The sequence below is a fragment of the Amblyomma maculatum genome, unplaced genomic scaffold (genome assembly GCF_055883805.1).
Source record: "Amblyomma maculatum isolate TAMU_Amacu unplaced genomic scaffold, ASM5588380v1 scaffold_19, whole genome shotgun sequence".
Taxonomy (NCBI): domain Eukaryota; kingdom Metazoa; phylum Arthropoda; class Arachnida; order Ixodida; family Ixodidae; genus Amblyomma; species Amblyomma maculatum.
In genome coordinates, this window is record NW_028146744.1 from 121,696 (window position 1) to 145,094 (window position 23,399).

General features: G+C 43.0%; 2 protein-coding genes across 7 annotated transcripts in view; one reads left to right on the forward strand and one right to left on the reverse strand.

The window, feature by feature from the left end:
* Window positions 1-295: 295 nt before the first annotated feature.
* Window positions 296-23,399, forward strand: part of LOC146171553 (uncharacterized) — a 576,153-nt gene continuing 553,049 nt past the window's right edge. Inside the window, exons 1-2 of one of the 6 annotated variants that reach the window (XR_014702811.1) lie at window positions 296-1,367; window positions 1,847-1,891. The gene's annotated coding sequence lies outside the window, so the exon portion shown is untranslated. The remainder of the gene's footprint in view (window positions 1,368-1,846; window positions 1,892-23,399) is intronic. The other 5 variants (XR_014702814.1, XR_014702815.1, XR_014702813.1 and 2 more) reach the window with 5 other exon arrangements.
* Window positions 21,297-22,119, reverse strand: LOC146171554 (uncharacterized). Its single transcript, XM_084586407.1, has one exon. The coding sequence runs from the start codon at window positions 21,996-21,998 to the stop codon at window positions 21,297-21,299; it is 702 nt and encodes a 233-aa protein (XP_084442533.1). The 5' UTR covers window positions 21,999-22,119.

A 23,399-nucleotide genomic window follows, 5' to 3' on the forward strand; every position in this document is an offset into this window, starting at 1 on the left:
TGATTTGCCCTGTGTTTTCAGGTTTTTAATAGAAGCAAACGTTCCAAGCAGAATGTAAGTTTAAATTACATAAACGCAACACTCTTGAAGTTGGCGCATGATAGCCTAAGTTGCTTATGCGCCACTAAACCCAACACAACAACAATCATATAAGTACCAAAGGCAACCAAAGCAACCTCGAATATTCACCAGCTGTTGCTGCATGCAGTCCCTTTCTGACAAGCGATATGCGCCGGCCGCGCCAACCAGCCTTACAGCCTGTATTTCCTGTCTATCAGATCTACATTGAATACTGAATTATTAATTGCGGATGCGTAGCCTAGCTGACCGCAAAAAGGAATTCGGAGGTAAATAAATGCAGTGCCACAACGTACTACAGTCGACGTCACCCGTGTGTAGAACGCTTGGGCAGTGCTCATCCCGCAATAAAACCTGAAATTAAAAATCAGCCCACGACTTACGGACAAAGTGCTCGTGCTCATCTTCTTCACATGTCTTAGTAGATCTACTTCCGTACAAGCATTGTTAAAAGTAGTAACCGCGACGAGGTATCGAGTTTTATGCAGGGAAATGCGCCGATCGAGTGCTCTACACAAGGGCGACACTGTAGTACAGCCTTAGAGCTGTGGAACAGAACACTGCAGTAATTGCGTATTTGAAGGCGGAATACCTTCGGCAAAACAACGAGATAAGCAGGCCACGGGGAGCCAAATTTCCTTGCGTCGAGTAAAGCGCACAATGCAGAGCGAAGCTAGAAATTGCACTACACGAGAAAAACTTCGTCTGCAATTGTACGTCACAATCAAGCGCGTCCAAAACTCCGCGCTTGATTGTAGCAATCAAGCTCGGATTTCTCACATCCTGACGATACCTGACGATACAAACGCTGACGATACCTACATAAGTTAAAATTATTAAGAAAATAAACAGTAACCCTTTTTTCAGCCACAATTTTAAGTTATAAATTAGTATTATCAATGTTTCACTTGCTGTTGCACACATTTTTTCCTTTGCTTAGTTTATGATGACGTAACGTGACAGCAGCATTTCACTAGTGCCACGGTGAATTGTGAAACATGTTTTTTTATTGATAAAATAGCTGGTACAAGATTTAAAAACTACAATATTATAAAACCTTATTATTAAAATTTTATTTTTATACTGCTGTTTTGTTTTGTTTTCTTTTAAGTTTCATTCTGCTCGGTCTTTGCCCCTGGTAAATGTGCCCCTGCGCTCCAGCTATGGTGGTTATCCGCTCCCCGCCTTTCCAGTGTTTACTTACTTGTTGCTTGAGCGTCGTTTTTTTTTTTTGGGGGGGGGGGGGCCTTGTTCTCGGGCTGTCAATCGGAAGCATCTTCAGCGGCGCAGTAAGTCTGAACAAAAATTTATTTTTTTTTTGGAGCCTGAAATAAGTATTTCGCAAAATATGTGTATTTCAAAGGCCTTAATTACTGAAGTTTGAATCGAAATGCCGCTTTTGCAGATCGCGTGCGCTTTCCGAAACTGTGAATGGTGCAGAAAAGGAACAATATATGTATATATATATCTGTAGCGGGTGCCCAGAATATGTGTCAACAGCTGTAATGCCACCAGTTTAACCGCGGAATGTATTAAACGCCTCGGCGTGGTTACGGAAGCGAGTGAGAATATATCAAATGTAGTGCTCTCGGGCTTCCCACATACGCATATCGTACGCTGTTTTTGCGGGCACGCGTTGGTACATTAGTTGGCTTTTCAAAGTATGCACTTAAACGCACCAGTTTTTATCAATCATGTTGTAGCAGAAAAGCGCTCATTTCAGTTAAAAGGCATAAGCGCACACGCGTTTTTCCTTTTCGTCAAACAGATATGTCAGCCGCGGCCGCCTCGATCGAGCCAGGCGTGTACCGAGGTAAGTACATAGTGCGTGAAGCATGTCTGTTGGGAAATTGTGGATCGTGATCGTTTCGCTAAAATTTCGGGGCGCATGTGCTACTGGCGTAATCCGGAGCATGGGCGTCAGTAGGTGAGGTGCAAAGACAGGGTCATAATGAGTACCATACCAGAAATAAGTTTGGGATGCCATCCAGCCCAGCTGACATCTTGATGTCGAGTTTCAATATTAAGGTAAATACGCCTTCCTCGGAAATCTTAATGTTATTAATGGACACGTCACTACGAGCAATGGTAACTGGCGGAATAATATTGTCACAAGCAAAAACTGAGTGGAAATACTCAATAAATGCATTCGATATGAGAAATGAATCATTTGCAGAATTATTGTTAATCATCATTGAAGTAGCTGTCATAAAACACTTGGCAATACCGATGACCAGAATTTACATGGATTAGTTTTAGCAGGTCTTGCAGCTGCACACGAAAGAAGAAATTCCTAGCAGAGTTGATTTTCAGTCAAAGCTCCTCTTTTGCTTTATTTAAACGTGCTATTGTGGCCCATTTTCTTGCTATGGGTTAGCCTGTGTGCACACCGTGTTTGATGAAAGACATCATGCGTCATCCACCGAAGTTTGATATTTCTTTATCTTGAGAGGAACAAAGTGTTGAATACATTTTTTCGCCAAGGTTAAAAATAACTTGCCAAATGTGTTCACATCACAAGTGGAACTCGGCACAAGAAATTCTTCAAATTCATCAGCCAGGGTGTCTGTTATTGAAATGTCATCAGGGGAATCGAATTCAGAAAATTAAAAAAATATATATTCTGTTTAGTAACCGAGAACTTTAAGGAGACAAGAACGGCGCTATGGTCTGAGGTTTTCTCAGCATACCTGCCAACTCTTCCGAATTTTCCGTAAAATGTACGAATTTTGAGTCGTCTTACGATTTTACGACTCTTGCAGAAAATTTTGCGGAAAATGTTTCATTTTCGGAAAAAAAAAAAAAAAGTGCGGACATCTATTAACATCATGGCCTCCGAGATAACATCACACGCGCACGGTACAGTGGCTAGAATAGGGGAAGTGTGCAGACCGCGCTACCGACTCTGAAGCCCTTCCGTGATGCTACGGAGCGGGAGATCCAGGGGGCATTGACAAACGCTTACACGTTCGCTCACTGCGTGTCGTCTGCTCGCCGCGCAGTTAATCAGCCACGTTTGAGACATCCCTTCAAGATCCGATGCATACTTTCTGCTCTTACTGCGACCTCCACTTTTACACGGCATCTTTATTTATTTGTCAACTATCTAAGTCATACCGATGTAATTTTATTATGCTATGCAGCGGCCATTTTTAAGCGGAAGAATTACAACCAGCATTCTAAGCGGGACTTCGCTGGGGTGGCTTTAAAACCTCCTTTGAGCAATCACTCCAAGAAACACTTGCCGCCAGTAACTGCCACCAGACACACTGGCCGAGGTAAAAAGGTTAACTTTGCTGGCCACAGTGCTAGATAGACCACTCCGCAATTTCGGTACCCAGTTTTTTTTTTCTTTTTCACGTATTAAGCTGCCAGTCATTCAAGCTGCGCTTTGATCGACGGTCGTTGGTTTCATCCTATATGACACAGTTGCACTAAAGACGTTAAATGTTCCTTGGGTTTTCATTAGGATTAAGGAGACCTAATTAAGTACTTAGCTAAACGTGGCAAGGCATGGCATAACAAAGCTACAGGAGGCAATACTTTTCTAAACATGAGCTGTAAACATTGCATGTATATCCACGCTAGTAAACCACCCCTGAATTTTTTGTTTTCCGAATAGATAGGTGAGCAGCTGAAGAATCACTTGGGGATAGTAGTAATTTTGTTTTTGCAGTTACTGTCTTGCTTCGCTACTCATTTTGCCTGGGCTGCTTAATTGGCTGTTTTTCTTCTGTGAGACAAGAAAAAAACACCTCTGCTGCACAACAAATTTCATTTTATAGTTGATTAGCAGGCGCTGAAGCATTGGGAAAATTTCTAAATTACCGCCATTTTTTTTTTTCAGTTCTTCAGTGGCGTTATTTAAATAACTGGCAGTTATCACTTTTGTATCGAGCTCTGAACTTGGCGACCGTATTGGGTGGAAGACTTTAGCAACCCGTAGAAAAATCTGCTGACTGAAGTTCTTGTACAGCATTTACAATGATTGTACCGGTATTCAGGACAACATGAAAAAGATTGAGTTATCAATGCCGCATTAATGTATTTAAGTTTTCATTTTTTCCTAAAACAATTCTGGACTGGAATAAGCCTTCGAATGATGTAGTCTGTGCACCTGGCTTCCTAAGTGCTGTTGAAATTTTCCTTGAAACGGTTTTTGACACATGCATATCAAGGCACAATCAGAAAAATGGTCCGGAATACGCCGTACAAAGGGGCCACCCACGCTCGTTCTATCAATTAACATAGCAGTTGTGCCATAAATAACGTGCCAAAGCTGACGTGACAGTAATTATTTTCTAAAGCAGCTCGCAAAACACCAGCGTTGCGCCTTTCAATAATTTCGCACACCGAACAACCATATCTAGTACGATTTGTACTCGGTTTTGTAACGAGGTACAAAACAATGACTTTGTCGCCGGCTCATCATACACCGTGAGGCAGAATTTGCACCAAAAAACAACGCAAAGCGCCCACATCCCGTGCGCACTCCAGGGTTCAAGCATGCGTTTCATGCGCCGACCTGACGTGGATGGATGGATGGAATATAGGAGCGTCCCCTTTGAAACGGGGTGGTAGCAGTAGCTATCATGCTCATTTTTCTCCATATATCTTAATTATTGATTTAGAATGGTTAACTAAACCATCATTCTATTTATTAAATTTTGCTCCTACATTACTAACATTATGTCACTTCTCTGCTTTTAAGCCACCAATCTTCCAGCCGTTTTTTGCTAGTTTCCACCACCGGTTTATTCACCCGGCCACTGTTATCTCTAAAGCCCAGAGCTTCAGGAACAGTGATTGCGCCTGCATCAACTTCCGGATGGATACCATTGCATTCGAGTATAATATGGTCAATTGTTTCACTGGAGTTTCCACATACAGCACATGCGTCATCTCCATTGTTAAACTTCTTTTTGTAGCTGCGTGTTCTAAGGCACCCTGATCTAGCTTCAAAAAGTAGGGCACTGCCTCCTGAGTTATCAAAGAAATCTTCCTTCCTGATCTGCATTTTCCACTTTCGGTATAATTCCACACTCTGTTTTTTTTCCATCGAATTTATCCAATTTTTACCTTCTGTGTTTTTCACCTGTTGCTTAATGCTCTTTATTTCTCCGTCCTTGTTACTAACATACTTACTAGTTAGTTTCCTAGTTCTTTTCCTCCATTGTGAGTCAACGCTTTTTAGGTACAGGTATTTAAATACCTTAGCTGCCCATCTGTTACTGTCCAATTTCCTCAGGCGTTCCTCATATAATATTTTACTCTTAGCTTCCCGTACTTCGAAAGATGCCCAGCCCATATCTCCCTGTACCGCCTCATTTGTAGTTTCGCCGTGGGCACCTAGTGCTAATCGTCCAACGGATCTCTGATTTGTTTCTAATGTCGACTGTACCTCTGATTTTAGGCACAAAACCGCATTTCCGAAAGTAAGGCCTTTCCAAATTCCTTTCCATAATTCCTTTCCATAATTCCTTTCCAAATACCCCTCAATACCTCATACCTATTGTATCCCCACAATGCCTTATGCTTCATTATCCCGGCATTCCTTCGCCCTTTGGCCTTAAGTGATTGCTCATGCTTTCCAATGTATGCCAATCCTTCGTTTACCCATACCCCCAAATATTTATATTCTGCTACTCTAGGTATTTCAAGGCCTTGAATTTTAATACCCTGATCAGTTGAGCCGTTGAAAATCATCAGACCCGACTTAACTGCGCTGAAACTGAAGCCTAGAGCTTCCACTTCGTCTCCGCAATACTTAACTAGAGTTTGCAATTCTTCCAGACTCTCAGCTAGCAGCACAATATCGTCTGCATACATCAAACCGGGGAGGCGCTGCTCTACCGCCTTTCCACCTAATCTGTATGACAGGTTAAAACCTAGGTTACTGTCTTGTATCCTCCGTTCCAGGTTTATCATATAAAGCATGAACAGCACCGGTGATAGAGGACAGCCTTGTCTTAATCCTTTGCATACTTTGACATCCTCCGTACTTCTTATCCCTTCCCACGTAATTTCTACTTTGTTATCCCGGTATATTTCCTGTAGGAACTCTATTATCTCATAACCGCTACCTTCTTCTTTTAATATGTTCCACAGGAGTTCCCTGCTTACGTTGTCGTACGCCCCGTTTATGTCCAGGAAGGCCAAATACAAAGGTCTATTTTCCACTCTAGATATTTCGATGCATTGGGTAAGCACGAACAGGCAATCATCTAAGCGCCTACCATTTCTAAAGCTGTTCTGAAGTTCTCCGCGTATCTTGTTACTTTCAACCCATGCTTGCACCTTTAATTTCACCGCCTGCATGGCTAACCTGTACATTACAGATGTTATGGTAATCGGCCTGTAGGATTTTATGTGCATCCTTTCTCCTTTCCCTTTATAAATCAAATTCATTTTACTCTGTCGCCAGCTGTCTGGAATTTGCTTATTCGCTATGACTGTTTCCAAAGCTTTTAACAACGTTTCCTTACTTTTTGGACCGAGTTCATTAATCAGCTTGATCGGAATTCCATCTATTCCTGTAGATGTGTTTTTAGGAATATTTTTTTCTGCCTTTTTCCAGTTTAGATTGGTCAGTTCTAAGGTGCTTTGTATTCTGCTACCTTGTGTTGCTTCCTGATTTGCGGAGATTACCCTATCGTCGTTCTTAAATGACTCAGCTATAACTGATGTAATGTAGTTCACTGCGTTGTCCCCCTTTAAACAATTTCCCTCGTTATCTTGAATCCGATCTTGCTTTCTTTGATTCTTCTTCCCTAGCCAGCTTATATGGTTCCAGAATTTTCTTGCTCCGCCTCTAGAGGCATCGTGTATATCAGCCATCCAGCGATCGGTGGACTGTCTTATTTTACTTTGGACGAGGGCCTGCACTTGAAGTTTCTTTTGTCGATATGATTCCCATTTTTGGTCGATTTCCTCCTGAGAAGCCTGTGCTTTCTCTGCCATTCAGTGTTCCCTTGAAGCAGCCCGTCATTGTTCAATAGCTTCCCGGATTTCTTTATTCCACCAGCTCCGTGGCTTCCTCTTTCCATTCCAGCGGTTTGCTACTTTAACCTCCTGAATTTTACTCCTTATGAGTAGTTCTACCTGTTCATAATCCCAGTCTTCTATGGGGCTTTTCTCTATTGCTTCCTCTATGTCTGCTGCTATCTGCGCTATTTGATCGTCGTTTAATTTTGCGTTTACGTTTTGTCTAAGTTCCATTTCTCATTTCATCAAGGGCCCCATCTGCAGACTAATACGTTCATGATCACTTCCCAGACTACACTCCCCTTCTTCGTCTATTTCCATTTTTGTGACCTTGCTATAAATTTCCTGCGACATTAGACAATAGTCAATGGTCGTCTGCCTGTTGCGGAATTCCCACGTGATTTGGCCTTCACATTTTGTTTCTCTATTTACTATAACTAGATCGTGTCGCTCGCAGAAATCTAGCATTAGCTTCCCGGTACAATCCGTGTATCCATCCAGATCGTCGATGTGGCCGTTCATGTCCCCCAGCAGAATAATATTGGCCCCATTTCCAAACTGGCTTATATCGTCACTGAGACATTCAACAAGATCCCTGTTTTCTTGCCTGCATTGATGTCCTGTTCCTAAATAAACTACCCCTTGCCATGTCCTTGTGCCGGCAATGGTTCCTGAAACCCAGATATGTTCTTTACAAGATGATTTAATTCTTTGCCAATTTGTTCCCTGGTGTATCAACATACCTATGCCTCCACCCTTTCTTTCCGTTCTCGTTCTGTTGCACCCTTCCCAGACGTAGCCTTCTATAAACGGTGGATCTTCTAGATCCCTGAGATGAGTCTCGCAAAGAGCGTACACACCTATTTTGTCATCCTTCAACTGCTGTTCTATCTCTAGCCATTTCGCTCTTTTTCTACCTCCTTGCATGTTTATGTAGCTGATCCTAGTGTTAAATTTCTTTTTTGTACTTTTCTTTCTCGACATACTCTTTGCCATTTTTGGGGGCTCAGCCTCCATTATTACACTTTCTTCTGCTTCACTTCTAACTACCTCTGTGCACGGAGTCCTCGCGGACCGCCTAAAAACGCTACAGCCCTGCCTGCCAAGCGCCAGCCGATCTCTGCTCCGACCCTTCTGTTAAAATGAATGCCATCTCGCTGAAAAGCCTTACCAAAACCTGCTTTATGTACCTCCCTGTTTACCTCAACCACTTCGAAACGCTTCTCCAGGCTTAACTTTCTTATGTCCTGATTAACTGTCACCACGTCCTTTTCCATCTTTCCGTTCAATCCTAGCACCTCTGGTACTGTGCATACAACTATCTGCGTCTGCTGTGTTATCTCCCTGATCTCGTCAACTCCCTTAGCTAAACTTTCCACCACTCCTGGAGCGTCACCATTTAGGACATCGTTTAGACCCGCGGCTACTATTACCATACTGCGCTCTGCGGAATCCTTCAACAGCCTATTTTTACTCTCTTTTAGTACATCCCTCATTGTTCTCCCTGGGAAGGCTCCAACCAACACTCTCTTATCACCCCTTACACGTTCCAAGATATCTCGCTTGCACCTGCTCATGTTAGAATCTCCGGCGATAAGCACCTGGGCCTTCTCTCTCCCTCTCCCAACTGTTGGCTCCTGCTTTCGGTTATCTGTGTCCTTATCTCTGGGATTTTCATTCTTCCTTACTTCTTCCTTTTTTTCCGGCGTCTTAGCTGCTTCTAAATAACTCTGACGGCTCGGATCCGCCTGACCTACTTTGCTTATGCCTTCCATGCCAGTGCTGGCCCCAGCCACGTGGCCCGCATTGGAATGTTCGTCCTTGTTGGTTCCAAGGACAAAGTCGGCCCCTTTCTTTTCAATCTGAGTAAGCTGTCCAAGCAGTTTCTGATTTTCCGTCCTTAGCAAATGTACTTCATGTTCTAAATCCTCCACACGAGACACTAAACTGCCCCTTTCTTGATCAAATCTATCTAGACGTGCATTCAGTACGCAACATTGGCACAAAAAGTCGCTGCCTTCCGCTTCACCTACAGAATCAAAACACGTTTCTTTGAGATTAACCTGCGCCTCACACTGAGTACACTTTACCTTCTTTTGATTGCACATCTTAAGCGCTCATCGACTGAACTATAACTGTTACGAATTCTTAGAATATACAAATTGCCAAAAGAAGACAAAAGAAACGACTAGCAAACACGCGTTAAAAACCAAATCTGCGAATGCCAATAGCCTAGAAAGAAAAATATCTATCTAAACAAGATAGCTAAACAATGAACGCCAAGAAAACCTAGCTGCCGGCACGAAAAACCAGGCCGCTAGGACCAAGAGCTGAAATCTATTCTTTAGGCTGCACCTAATCTAACTAGCTGAAAAAGAAATAAGGTAATAAAAGAAAGAACTCATCTATTTGACGCTTCGGAAGCTCCCGCTGTCGCCAGTCCGTCCGTTTCCGGTAGCCACGTGCAATCGGAGGAGCGATGGAACACGCGTCCGCACCACACGGCTGTCAACTGTCCGCATCACCAGCGGAAGCATCACCAGGCGGCTTCAATGCTCCCATAGGCGCCGCTTGGCGGTAATCACACTTTATCATTCTAGCCACTGTACGCGCGGAAGGGTAATCCCGGAGGCCATGTTAACACTATTATGGTACCTTTGACAGCTACGAGAGGGAAACACATATTTGTGATATCATCATCAGCAGCTGCAAACGTTGTAGTTACTTCTATCGTCTACTCGGGGGAACACGAATCCATATCCAAAACTCAATACTGCCTCCGCCAGGCTAGTGGCTGTTCCTTTGTTCACGTGTTTGGACAACTTTGGTGTTGGCCTCTGTTTTTGCGTGATCTGCGGCCGCATCCGACTCAGTATGACTCTGAAGTTTTAGTAGTAGCGATTTCGCAGTGCAATGGCGGGCTCAAAGCCACGACAGTACTTACAAGTATTTTCGAAGTCGTACGCGGGAGGATTTCCCTGCTTCGTGCTGTCTAAGAAAGGAAAGAAGTTCGGATTTTGCACCGCGTGGTGCCTGTGATGTTAATGTTTCACATGGTGGCAAGTCCGACATTAAGATCCACATCTCTTCGAAAAAGCATCAAGGACACGTGCGAGCCGCGGACAGCCAGCCGAACCGCGTATATCTGATCCCAACAAACTGATGCGGCGCGAGGGGGAAAACGAAGATGGAGAGGGAGAAGAGGCCGTCTGCTGGCTGTTACGAGCTGCGGCCAGCACCCCCATTCCATGCTAGCGACCCGTGGGCCTTGGTGCCCGTGTTGTTGTGTGGATGTGTGTGTGCGCTCTTGTGCTATACTTGTGCCACGAGTCTTCTCCGAAGACCGCATGAGGCTAGTCATCTTGTCTTGCCCCGGATGAACTAAATGCGATTTCTGCATTGATTCAATCCCTGGTGCACGGCCGCTCCACGGAGCCCTTCGTGGCTCAGACGCAGGTTTGTTACATACTGCTTACATGCAAATCGGCCCCGAAGTGCGATCTATTTTACGAGGTAACCCGAGCCTTGTATTTCGGCAAGATCCCCACTAAGGTACGACTGTATTACTTACGCCGTCCGGTGAGGAAAAGACCTGCATTTAAAAACAAGCAAGTCATCCGCAGCTGTGCTTTCTGGCCGCCTCTATTGCGTGCAGACACGTTCCACCGTGCATGCAGTGAGAATGATTTGTGCATTTCGCAAGGCGACAATGAAATGAAAATGTGGAGATTAAAAGCACCTGGCTGCTTTCGGGATGACTGGTTTTGTTCTACTGACAGTAATGTGCGGCTTCTGCAAGCTTTCAAGTGAGTTCTGTTGTTGGAACTCTAAATGAAACAGCTGTGATTGACGTTTGGTTATGTGTAAAGCACGAAGTTCGTTACTCGTCCGCTTTCATGAATGACATGCACACCCTTTATTTGATCTTGGAAACCAATTCCAAAATTTGTATATCATCCGCACTACCATCAGACCTTTACAGTATGAAACATTGTTTTTGTATGCTACTTTTTCGATAAATGACAGCCATGTGGCACTTTTGAGAACAATCTTGTTTGTGTTATGTCCCGTCGCCATCTGCTGCCTCTGACTGCACTCGCGAGTTTTGTTTCGTTAGTTTGGTGACTAAACAGCGTTTTGTTGCTCTTTTGGTGTGGTATAAGTGGTTCAACTTCTAAAAGCAAGTTTTTTTTTTTTTTGCAAACGAAGTAAGGGATAAAAGTTTAATGACAATTTGTTGCTACAATATATTAATCCATTTCTCTCCGCCACCAGCCCAAAGTGCCATGTCTGGTGAAGGTGTATGTCTAATACTGATCAGTTAAGCGAGACAGAATGCATGAAACAACTGTTTTCACATAGAGGAATAGAGAAGAAATAATTCATTTGTAGCCAACGTGCATGAAGCAAAAAAGGTACTATCATTGGCATGCTTTAACCTTTGCAGCATACTTGCGCTCTTGCTGCCCATGCAGCCACTAGTTGCTACTGTTACGATATGGACAAACTGTCCCGATGAACTAGAATTCTGGCAGGGATTGTCCACAATCACTATAATGTTTGGCTTCTGCTGTGCCTTGGTTGTAAAGTCCTTCCCCCTAGCAATAGCAACACACTTTCACCACTAGTACATCAAGTGAAAGTTGCTGGTTTGCATTGTGCACCTTGCAGCAGCAACCTTGTGCCACTCTTAGGATAAATTAAATTTGAAGGGAATAAACACTGCATGTCATGAATAAGACACCAGTGGAGTGCACATCAATAGAGTGCCCAGATGTACCATTCACAGTAACATACTGCACCAGTGAAAACTGTCACCAGTGAAAACTGTCAAGCTCATAGCCAACTTTATTATAAGCGGAACTTTTTTCAGCTCCATCATGTAATGAGTTGCAAGACGAGAAGCGAAACTTTTCCATAGACGTATTATCAATAGTGGTCTTTAGTTAGAAATGTTGCAGTAAGGTGTTCACTTGGCACAAATGGTCTGAGGCTAAGGTTGATGGAAACTGCCTAGCCGGTGTCATCGTCCAGAAGAGCCAGACTTTTTCCATGGCCACAGTGAAAAATGTGATGTGCTTCCGAGCTTTTCCTTTCCTACTTTTTTACCCTCCTTCTTTGTTTATACATAACCTATTTTTCATTTTCAACTCAGTTTCATTGCTTCATTAACATACACCTCTATTTTTCACATTGAGAAAAAGATCCATGAGCAATTTCATTGCTTTAAAATATGGACCTCTTTTAAGAACTTATTCCTGCTTAATTTCTTCACATGCACCAAGCAAAAACCATTAAGCTCTGGTGTCATAATTTCTGGATGCATAAACAATACTGCCCTACACTGTCACTATCTGCAAAAAAATCTGTTATTGTCTCTTGTAAAGCTGGGAAAAAGATACAAAATTCTTGTGATACTCAAGTTGGCAGACAATCTGCATATTGTCGATTTCAGTCGTACTCCATGTCTGTCATCTTGAAGTAGAAGGGTATGAAAAGTGAACCAGATATGATTAACGCAGCCTTTCTGATATATTTTGTTCTCAGTGACTTATGAATACACAGCTTTCTAAATATATTTTCTGTTACATATGGCCCCTATAGCCAACATGATTAATGGTTTAGAAGAATGTCAATTTGGGCTAAATAGTTAAGCTTCATCTTGCGATAAAAAATTTTATGCGTGGCAATGTAGTGAAGATTTCCTACAGCCTACAAAATTTTCGCTGCCCACGTAGCTCCGGCGCATACCTTTAAGGCGGCGTGACGATCAAAGCTTCAAAACCGAAAATCGTGCTAGGAATAGCGAATAGCTACTTTGATGTGTGCATATATATATATATATATATATATATATATATATATATATATAGGAACGCATTATATCGCTGGCTTATTTGTTACTTTTGAGGAAATGAAAGAGCCAAGAAAAAGACAGGATGTGCAGCAATTCACGCTTTGTGTGCTCTTTTCTTCATCGCTCGGCGAGCCATGCTTCCCTTTATTTCGGTTTTCTTGCTCTACTGTGCTACTTGACTGGTGCCCTCGTACGCGGACTGCTCCGTTTGCCTCGTTGAAATTCTGAGATTATGCGAGCAGTTTAGATTACGGTGGTAATTACATAATCAAGAAAATTCTACCAAATTGTGCTGATAGCCTACCATTTTACTTTCCCAATATTATTGATTTTAGTTGTTTGCAGATGTTCTTTCTTAATGTTACTGCTTATTAATTAGCATGCTCATACTGAAATCAACGAGTATGGATTTTTGCTAATTGTTTCTCCCCTTTTTATAATTTTTATGCAATATTGCATATTCCCCCATATACACTTTGGAGACATGTTCTGTCACACTGTAACAGCCACGCGTAATTATCACGCGAGGTTACGCATTGATTTTAGGGTTCACGGAGACATCAGGGCACAGCTGTCATCCCCTTCATTGACTTCCGGTCTTCAAGACGGCGCCGCGGCACTCCCTCTTACAGGCATAACCGGTGGATCACGTACGTGCGTGGTTCAGGCTTTCTGCCGTGGGGACCGCCACCATCACATTAAGGTCCGATCTTTATTATTTGTGGATACCTGGTCACACTAGTGACCAGGTATCCACAACTGTTTAATGTTAGCTTGGGGTTATCGGTTGATCACTGTCGGAAGCGAGGAAATCCTGACATTAACACAGGTATATCCACCTCTTCTGCTGTTGTGTCATGGGTGGTTGCAGCAAGTGCATAAATTCTCTAGGCACAGGTAAGCACCACTGTGCCTTGTACACACTTGATACCTGCAGTATCGACGGAGAGCAAATATTTCATACTGGTACTGTAGTGTTTGTGGCAGCCGCTTTGGAAGAAATGTAAGGCATTAGCTTCTGCTCTAGGGGTAATGGTTATGGTTTATTGGCTTGGAGGCGAAACTGTCCACCTAGCTGAATACTGAACACATGCTTACCCGTTGCAATTTCCGTGAAGCCTGTGAGAGAGCGGTCCTCGACTGCAGCGCCACCTGCTTTCACGCCGCAGACTCGAGTTTCGCCATCACGACTTATCCCACGAGGTCCAGTGAAAATGCAAATTTCTCCTTCAGGAAGGTGGTTAAGCTGGAATGAATGGATGTTTTATATAAAGGAAAAAAGCCCATGATGACAGAAAAGGAATGCGTTACCGGAATGTTGTTACCAGCAGAAATTTGGTTACCGAAGAGGCTGTTGTTGTTGTGTTGGGTTTTAGGGCACATGGGAAACTAAGGCCATCATGTGCCAAGACTTTGATTAATAAGTTTACTTCGTTTAAAAACATCAAAAATAGAAGCGACAATAGCATTCTCTCTTTGTGAGAAACTGATGAAATGGGATTTGTTTACTATCGAAACACATAAAATGTTTCCTCATATTTCGTACATAATATTAGAATGGGGTTAACTGTCAGTTGTTTATTGCATGTCTCACATGTAGGTTTTTCTTACTCCCCTTGTATGAAGTTGTGTGTGAGATGTGTATGTCCATGCGAAGGCGACACAGGATCGTGCAAAAAAAAAAAACGCTCTATATAACTCGATAATTTCAGTCTTGAATAATAGGCTTTACGAAGTGTAGCTTGTTATTTGTTTCATTATCCCTTGAAGCCTGCCATTAGGATCTTGGTTTAGTAATTATAAATTTTATGCAGTCTTTATGGGTTATGTTGACGTGATTTTATTTTAGTGTTATGGGCGCGTGATGCACATTCGTCCTCTTTTTCATTCCCCCTGATCCACATGTGGCTGGGGACCCAGCATATTTTTAAACCTGTCCTTTTTTATCGGCTTTTACAAAATCGTGGGTGATATTTCCAATTAAGGCCTCCGTTGCATTTTTGTGGTGCAATGCTGTAATTACACCCCGCAGGGGGCACCTGTTAAAGCAGGTGTTTGTGTGTTTTGTGCGACACCACGGACCCCGAGCACCCACGCTTAGCCGTGCGTGGCATCGTCGTGTCTGGGGAAAAGGGGATCCTGGTGGTTGAGCCGATGCCGAGTGTTTGGACCTTTAAGGCCCCTCGGCGGAGGCAACACACCACTTTGGCCCACGCTTCCCACAGACGGCACCTCCGGGCTGACCCACCCGGGGGAAATCGGCAGTCGCCTTTTCCTGTCCTCCACTTCATCTTTCACTTTCCTATCTCTTTTCTCAGCACTGTCCTGTCTCCTCCTCACTTCTTGTTTTTCCTTTTTTCTTGGCGGCGAGGGTTAACCTTGTGTGGAGTAGCTACCCTGAGTTGCCCATATTTGGTTATAGTAGCGGTGTACTGCTGGCGTGGGCAGGACTTCTTGCAAGTTCCTGTCCCGTCCCCTCGTTGGGCTCCATGGTGGGTGGCAGGCACAACTACCGAAAACACAAACCCTTTCATGGATTCTTTCTCCCAAACAAATGATCGCCCTCCAAACAAACGAGGGCGGACCGATGCTAGAAGCCATTTCTTTGTGAAAACAAAAGAGACTTTCCCAAAGTTCCATGTCATACATAGCGAGGAGCTTGAAAAACCCGCTCGAAAAATCTCCCCTTTCATAGTGTCAAAGTGTCTCACTAAAGACCTGGGCCCTGGATATAAAGTATCAAAACTTGCAAATGGTGACCTCTTGCTAGAAGTACAAACCAAGTGCCAGTCCTCCAACCTGAAAAACATTGTGTCGCTTGGGGACATCCCTGTCGTCATCACTCCCCACCGATCCTTGAACATTGTAAAAGGAGTAATATCTGAGATAGACTTCATTGCTCTCACTGAAGATGAAATGGCAGAAGGACTAGCAGACCAAAACGTCATAGCAGTTCACAGAATAAAAATCCGAAAGGATAACAAGGAGATCCCTACAAAACATCTGGTTCTGACTTTCAATAGCTGCACCCTCCCAGAGTCAATTGAAGTCGGATACATCAAAATAAACGTCCGACCGTACATCCCAAATCCGAGGAGATGCTTCAACTGCCAGAAATACGGCCATGGTTCGCAAAGTTGCCGTGGCCGCAGAACTTGTGCGAAATGTGCTGCGAACGACCACAACTCTGATAACTGCACCGCAAACCCACGCTGTGCAAACTGTGAGGGGGATCACCCCGCATACTCTCGATCCTGCCAAAAATGGAAAGAAGAAAAGCAGATCATTACACTAAAAACAACAAAGAACATCACATACAAAGAGGCACGTACTCAGTACAACAAAACCAAGAACGCATTTCAGTTCACAGCGAAACCAAATCTCGCCGATGTGGTGCGACAGGGCGGGGCACCACAACGGCCTTCGGCACCTACCCAGACCTCAAACGAGGCTGAGGTAGTGCCATCCCCTGCCCCGGTGGAAGCAGCTCCCGCTCCTCCACCACCCCCAAAACAGGCTACGCGTCCCTCAGGGTCGGCGGGCCACAAGACCTCCGCCCACGAGGCAAGGTCTAAAAAGAAAGAACACGTGCCTCTGGCACGTTCGTCCAGCACCTCAGACGAGGTAATGGACATAGGCCAGGACAGCTCTTTGCCGTCTTCGTCACAGAGACGGCAGAGCTCCTTGGAAAGAACCAAAACAGACAAGGCCCGAATCACGGGCCCTGGAAAAAACCTAACTTAATTTCTAAGCTTTCAACAAAATAAGATGGCATTCCTGGTACAGTGGAACTGTAGAGGACTTCTAAAGAATATTAATGACATAAAAGACATTCTAGATACAGTCTCGCCAGTTGCACTGTGCGTACAGGAAACAAATTTAGGTTGCATGCACTCGAATATACTGAAAAAATATCAAGTCTTCCGCCGAGATCGAGAGCAAGCAAGCAGGCTTTCGGGTGGTGCGGCCATCATATTGCAAAGTGGAGTTCCAGCTCAAGAACTGAAATTAAACACTCCCTTAGAAGCTGTAGCAGCCACAATAATTGCCTTTAAAACTCTTACTGTGTGTTCTGTCTATCTTGAACCAAATCTTAAAATAACACTCCATGATCTAGAAAACCTTTTTTGCCAACTACCAGAGCCCTACCTAGTAGTAGGAGATTTTAATGCACACTCCCCTTTGTGGGGAAGTGAAAAAAGTGATACACGTGGACAGCTTATCGAGGATTTTATTCTTAGTTCAGACATTTGCTTATTGAACTCCTGTAAGCCCACGTACTGTTCACCAAGGTCAGGAAAAATGAGTTTTTTAGATTTGGCTTTTAGTTCACCTTCCCTTTTTAATGATTTTAAATGGGATGTTCTGAACAACCCGTATAGTAGCGACCACCTGCCAGCAATAATCAGCTTATCATCCTCACCATCAGTCATGCCGACCAAACCGAAACGGTGGAAACTTCACTTAGCAGATTGGGAGCTTTTTAAAGTAGAGGCGAATCTAGGAGCAGTTTTCTCAGATGCCCTTAGTGTCGACAGACTAAATGAGTTGTTCACGACTTGCATTATCACTGCCGCTCATCTCACCATTCCACAGTCCTTAGGTGTGGTGCGACAAAAACACAAGACGTGGTGGTCTCGGGAATGTAAGGAGGCCAAAAAGCAACAAAATAAAGCATGGGGTGTTTTCCGAAGGTACCCTACACACGAAAATCTTACAGCTTTTAAAAAGGCCAAAGCTAAAGCTCGATACGTCCGTCGCAACTCTGAAAAAAAATCCTGGCAGAAGTATGTCACGTCAATAAATAGCTCAATGACGTCTAAGAAAATGTGGGAACAAGTTCGTAAACTCAGTGGAAACTTTTCCCCGTTTACAATTCCCATCCTCACAGCCCCTGGTATTCAGACTAGCATAGAAGAACAGGCCAATATACTAGGCGAACATTTCACACACGTTTCAAGTTCGTCACACTACACAGAAACATTCTTAAAATACAAGAACATAGCTGAGAAACAAAAACTCCCAACAAGTGGTGGCAGAAATGAATCATATAATAGTTTTATTACACTCCAAGAAGTAAAGAACGTCCTTGCTGCTGGAAAACAGACTGCGCCTGGCCCTGACGAAATTCATTACGAAATGCTGGCTCATTTATCTGAATCCTCTGTAGAGGCACTTGTGAAATTCTTTAACAGAATTTGGACTCTGGGTAAACTCCCAGAGGCTTGGAAACAAGCTGTTATTGTTCCGTTTCTGAAACCAGGAAAGCCGCCGACCTCAGCGGGCAGTTACAGACCCATAGCTCTGACCAGCTGTTTAGCAAAATGTTTTGAAAGTGTTTTAAACATCAGACTAACTTTCATCCTAGAATCTCACAAACTTCTTAATGTTCATCAGTGTGGTTTTAAAAAAGGGTGCGCAACGACCGACCACTTAGTGCGTCTTGAAAATACTGTCAGGGAAGCGTTCATACATAAACAAAATTGCCTGGCCGTTTTCTTTGACATGGAAAAGGCATACGACACGACTTGGAGGTTCGGGATCCTACGCGATATAGCAGATTTGGGCATCCGAGGCCGGATGCTAAATGTTCTGAAGGACTTTCTATCAGGTCGTTCATTTCAAGTACGTCTCGGTACCACCTTCTCGAGGAACTTTATTCAAGAGAATGGGGTACCTCAGGGGTGCATTTTAAGTACAACTTTGTTTATTGTAAAAATGAATTCTATTAGCAAGGTAATCCCAAAATCCATTATGTTCTCGCTGTATGTCGACGACCTTCAAATAGCCTGCACATCCTCAAACATATCAATTTGTGAAAGACAAGTACAATTAACACTAAATAAACTAGACTCATGGGCTTTTAAAAATGGGTTCAAATTTTCCCCACAGAAAACAGTGGCAGTAATGTTCTCGCTGAAACGAGGTATACAGATCAATCCCAAGCTACACCTAAATGGGATTGAGTTGCCAGTAAAGAGCGAACATAAATTTTTGGGTGTAACGTTCGACAGAAAACTAACATTCCTGCCTCACATAAACATCCTAAAGAGGAAAGCCATAAAATCTCTAAACATACTGAAGGTTCTCTCTCGGAAACATTGGGGGTCTGATAGGGCGTGTCTTCTACATATATATCGATCTGTTGTGCGGTCTAGCTTGGACTACGGGTCCATAGTCTACGGGTCAGCTAGACCATCATATCTAAGGAAATTGGACCCGGTACATAACCTAGGTTTACGCCTTTCTTGTGGCGCTTACAGAACATCCCCTGTTGATAGTCTGTATGCAGAGACGAACGAGCCTCCGCTGAAAGATAGAAGGGCTTCACTCACATGTGCTTATGTCCTTAGAATAAGATCACAGAAAAAACACCTCTGCTATCCAATAGTCTCAACATGCCGCTCACGAGTAATTTTCACAAATAAACCACAAGCAACGAGGCCACTGATAATGCGTTTCGAAGACATTTGCAGTGAGCTAGAAATTCTGGACACCTTGCCCGACACTGCACCAAAAAACAGGCCCCTACCCCCATGGTACAAACTTCCAAATGTCTGTGATCTCACTCTAACACGCTTCAACAAAAGCCAAACTCCTAAAGAACATATAATACAAGAATTTCGCACAATAAAAGAAAAGTACAGTAATTATACAGAGTTTTATACAGATGGATCAAAAACTTCTACTTATGTTGGCTGTGCCGTAGTTGAAGAGAACTGGGAACAAATAATTAGGCTTCCTCAGTGCGCATCAATTTTTACAGCTGAATCTTATGCTATCCTGACAGCTGTAGGAAAAATAGTGAATGAAGGCATTGGGAACAGTGTCATCTACACCGATTCGTTGAGTGTACTGACGGCTTTAAATCACAGAAATGCTGCCATGCCTCTAATCGGTGACATAATACATAATGTAAAAATGATCACAACACAAGGACATAACATAGTGTTCTGTTGGGTCCCTAGTCACGTAGGCATTGACGGCAATGAAAGAGCAGACAAATGTGCTGCACTTGCCCACAACAAATTGATTCAGAAAGCAAACATACCACATAGTGATTGCTTGAAATTAATAAAACATAAACAGATGAATAAATGGCAGTCCAGATGGCACAACCAAGAAAATAATAAGTTGCGTCTCATAAAGCCTGTACTAGGAGAATGGAAATCGAGCACACATCAACAACGTTTTATGGAAGTGATAGTATGCCGTCTTCGTATTGGACATACTCATCTTACACATAACTTTCTGCTAATGAAACATAACAAACCGACCTGTGAAGAATGCGACGAGATACTCACTGTAAACCACATTCTAATTACATGCTCAAAACTTGAGGCACTACGGAGAAAACATTTTACTATATTTTACAATCATACCATCCCATTTCATCCCACCTTGCTTTTAGGAGAAAGAGCACTTGTAAACCTAGCATCTGTTCTCAGTTTCCTAGAAGAAGGAAACTTTTTAAATAAACTATAGATTTAACATTAACCTTGCTCTTGGCGCATGATAGCCTTAGTTGCTTATGCGCCATAAAACCCAACACAACACAACACACAACGTTTTTCATAAAATAAGATGGCGTGTATAATACATTGGAATTGTAGAGGACTACTAAATAATTACAGCGACATAAAGGACATCCTGGCTACATTCTCCCCATTGGCTTTGTGTCTCCAGGAAACCAACTTAGGTCCTCAGAACAAAAATTTCCTTAAGAATTATAAAATCATCCGCCGGGACCGGGAGCTGTCCAGCAGACTCTCAGGTGGTGTAGCCATCGTCGTGAAAACTGGAGTCGCTGCTCAGGAGCTGACTCTTAATACCAGACTTGAAGCGGTAGCAGCCACATTATTAACACATAAAACCATCACAGTATGTTCAGTATACCTCCAACCACACATCAAGATAGCACTAGATGATTTAGAAGACCTTTTACAACAGCTTCCCGAGCCGTATCTTTTAGTTGGTGATTTTAATGCTCATTCGTGTCTTTGGGGCAGCGAGCAAACAGATACTCGTTTATTTATTTATTTTATTTATTTATATACCCTAAAGGCCCTTTCAGGCATTACATAGGGGGGGAGGAGTCACATGAACAAAGTTGGTTATAACAGGCACATAAGTAACAATTGCACTTAAGGATCAGAGAGGAGAGAAAAAAAAAAGTCATTCAGGTCGCTATTTTTCCCTTTTTTTTTTATACAGTAGTTATATGACCTGACCAATTTTACATGCACTGAAGAAACGAGGTATGCGCGCGCTTAATACCAAGCAGTAGGCTGAAATAAACAAGAAATAACACAGCACTACACATCAAGGAAAAGAAGTAATGAGCATCGCAAAATATTATTAAGAAAGTTAAGTCAGTTTAACATTCAATTCCCTCCAAAGCCTTGAGGAATGAACTATGGTCAGGTAGGGTAGCAACGTCTGCTGGCAAACTGTTCCATTGCGAAATAGCAAGTAGCAGTGGTGAATATTTAAACAGATTTGTACGCGCATGTACGGGGTTGATTTTAAATGGATGGTCTACGCGAGCAGATATGTGGGAGGCAGGCCGAAGGAACGTTTTTCGAAAGTCTGATGAACCATGGTATAGTTTGTGCATGAAAGATAGGCGGGCATTTCGTCGCCTAGTCTCAAGGGGCAATAAATTAAATCGTTGCTTGATACTGTTTACGCTAGTTGGGTAGGAATAATCGTGGGCAATAAACCTGGCTGCTTTACTCTGTAGAGATTCAATGGAGTTTGCTAAGTAAGCTTGATGAGGGTGCCAAATGATGGATGCATATTCAAGCTGAGACCTGACAAGTGTTGTATAGGCTAGGAGTTTCGTTTTTTCATTAGCTTGATAGAGAGTGCGTTTTAGAAAGCCTAATGTTCTAGCGGCCTTGTTGATAATGTGTTCAATGTGAGTATTCCAAGTAAGGTCAGAAGATAAATGTACTCCTAGGTATTTAATGGATGACACATGTTCAATGGCATCGTTACCAATGAAATAGGTATGAAGGACAACGCTTCGCCTTTTAGTAAACGTTTGAGCTTTAGTTTTGTCAGTATTTATTTGCATTAGCCACGTTGTACACCAGTCAGAAATAACGTTTAAGTCATCCTGTAAGATAATGTGGTCACGAGGGCTTTTAATTGGACGGTAAATGACACAATCGTCTGCAAACAAACGAATGCTAGAGGCAATGTTAAAATGTAGGTCATTTATGTACATGAGAAAAAGAATTGGTCCTAAGACAGAACCCTGAGGTACACCCGATTTCACCGAGACAGGAGCAGAGGCATTTTTGTTAATGATGACAGATTGAGAGCGATCACTTAAAAAATCCTTGATCCAGTCAATGACGCCAGGGGATAAATTCATTGCATTAAGTTTATGGATTAGGCGGAAGTGAGGAACGCGATCGAAGGCCTTAGCGAAATCAATAAAGATGGCGTCAGTGGGATGAGTCGAATGAACAGAATGGTGAAGATCAGCGACCAACTCAAACAGCTGCGATTCGCAGGAACGTCCACGTTGAAACCCGTGCTGATTAGAAAAGATGAGCTTAGAATTTACAAGGTACTGCACGATTTGAGATGCTATAATGTGCTCAAGGAGTTTACATGAAACGCAAGTGAGCGAAATAGGCCTGTAATTGTGAAGTGAATTTTTGTTTCCAGACTTAAAGACAGGAATGACATGAGCAGTTTTCCAATCCTTAGGCAATTTGCCTGTGTCAAGGGAGTACTGGAACAGCCTGCACAGCAGTGGTCCGGAGATATGTTTGGTTAGTTTTAACAGTTTTGTGGAAATTCCATCGGGTCCGGGACTAGAATTCGAAGGCAAACGGTCAATGGCACACTCTACCCCATGACAGGAAACAGTGATATCATTCATGGAGTGACCAACAGATTCCAGAATGCCCGTGTCGGAAAAAGACTCTTCGTCAGTAAAAACAGTACTAAAATACACATTGAATTGATTCGCCAAAAGAGTTTCGTCGATAGGCATGCCATCTGTATCTAAACTCGGGAGAGCGCTAGATGAATTTGGTTTTACAATCTTCCAAAATTTCTTCGGATCATTCCGCATCATGTTGGCAATTTCAGTATTAAAGAAAGCATCTTTAGCTTCTTTTATCTGTCTTTTCACGAGAAGAGACTGCGCATGATAAGCCTCCCAGCGCTGCTCCGAGTCCGAGACAGCTGCATGCCTGTATAGGCGTTTCTTCGACCTAGGAGAAATCGACCAGCATTGTCGTCATATTTTCAACGTCTGCTCGTCTGTAATCATATATTTTTTTCTTTGCACGGTTGCATTTCTCGACTTCGAGGGAGAGATTAACATGAACGGCAAAATGATCACTTATTTTATCAGTAACTATTGTTGTCGAATGCGCAGGGTGGGTCGTGAAAAACAGGTCTAAAACAGCAGTGTCACGAGTTGGCGAAGTCACAAGTTGTTGTAAGCAAAAAAAGT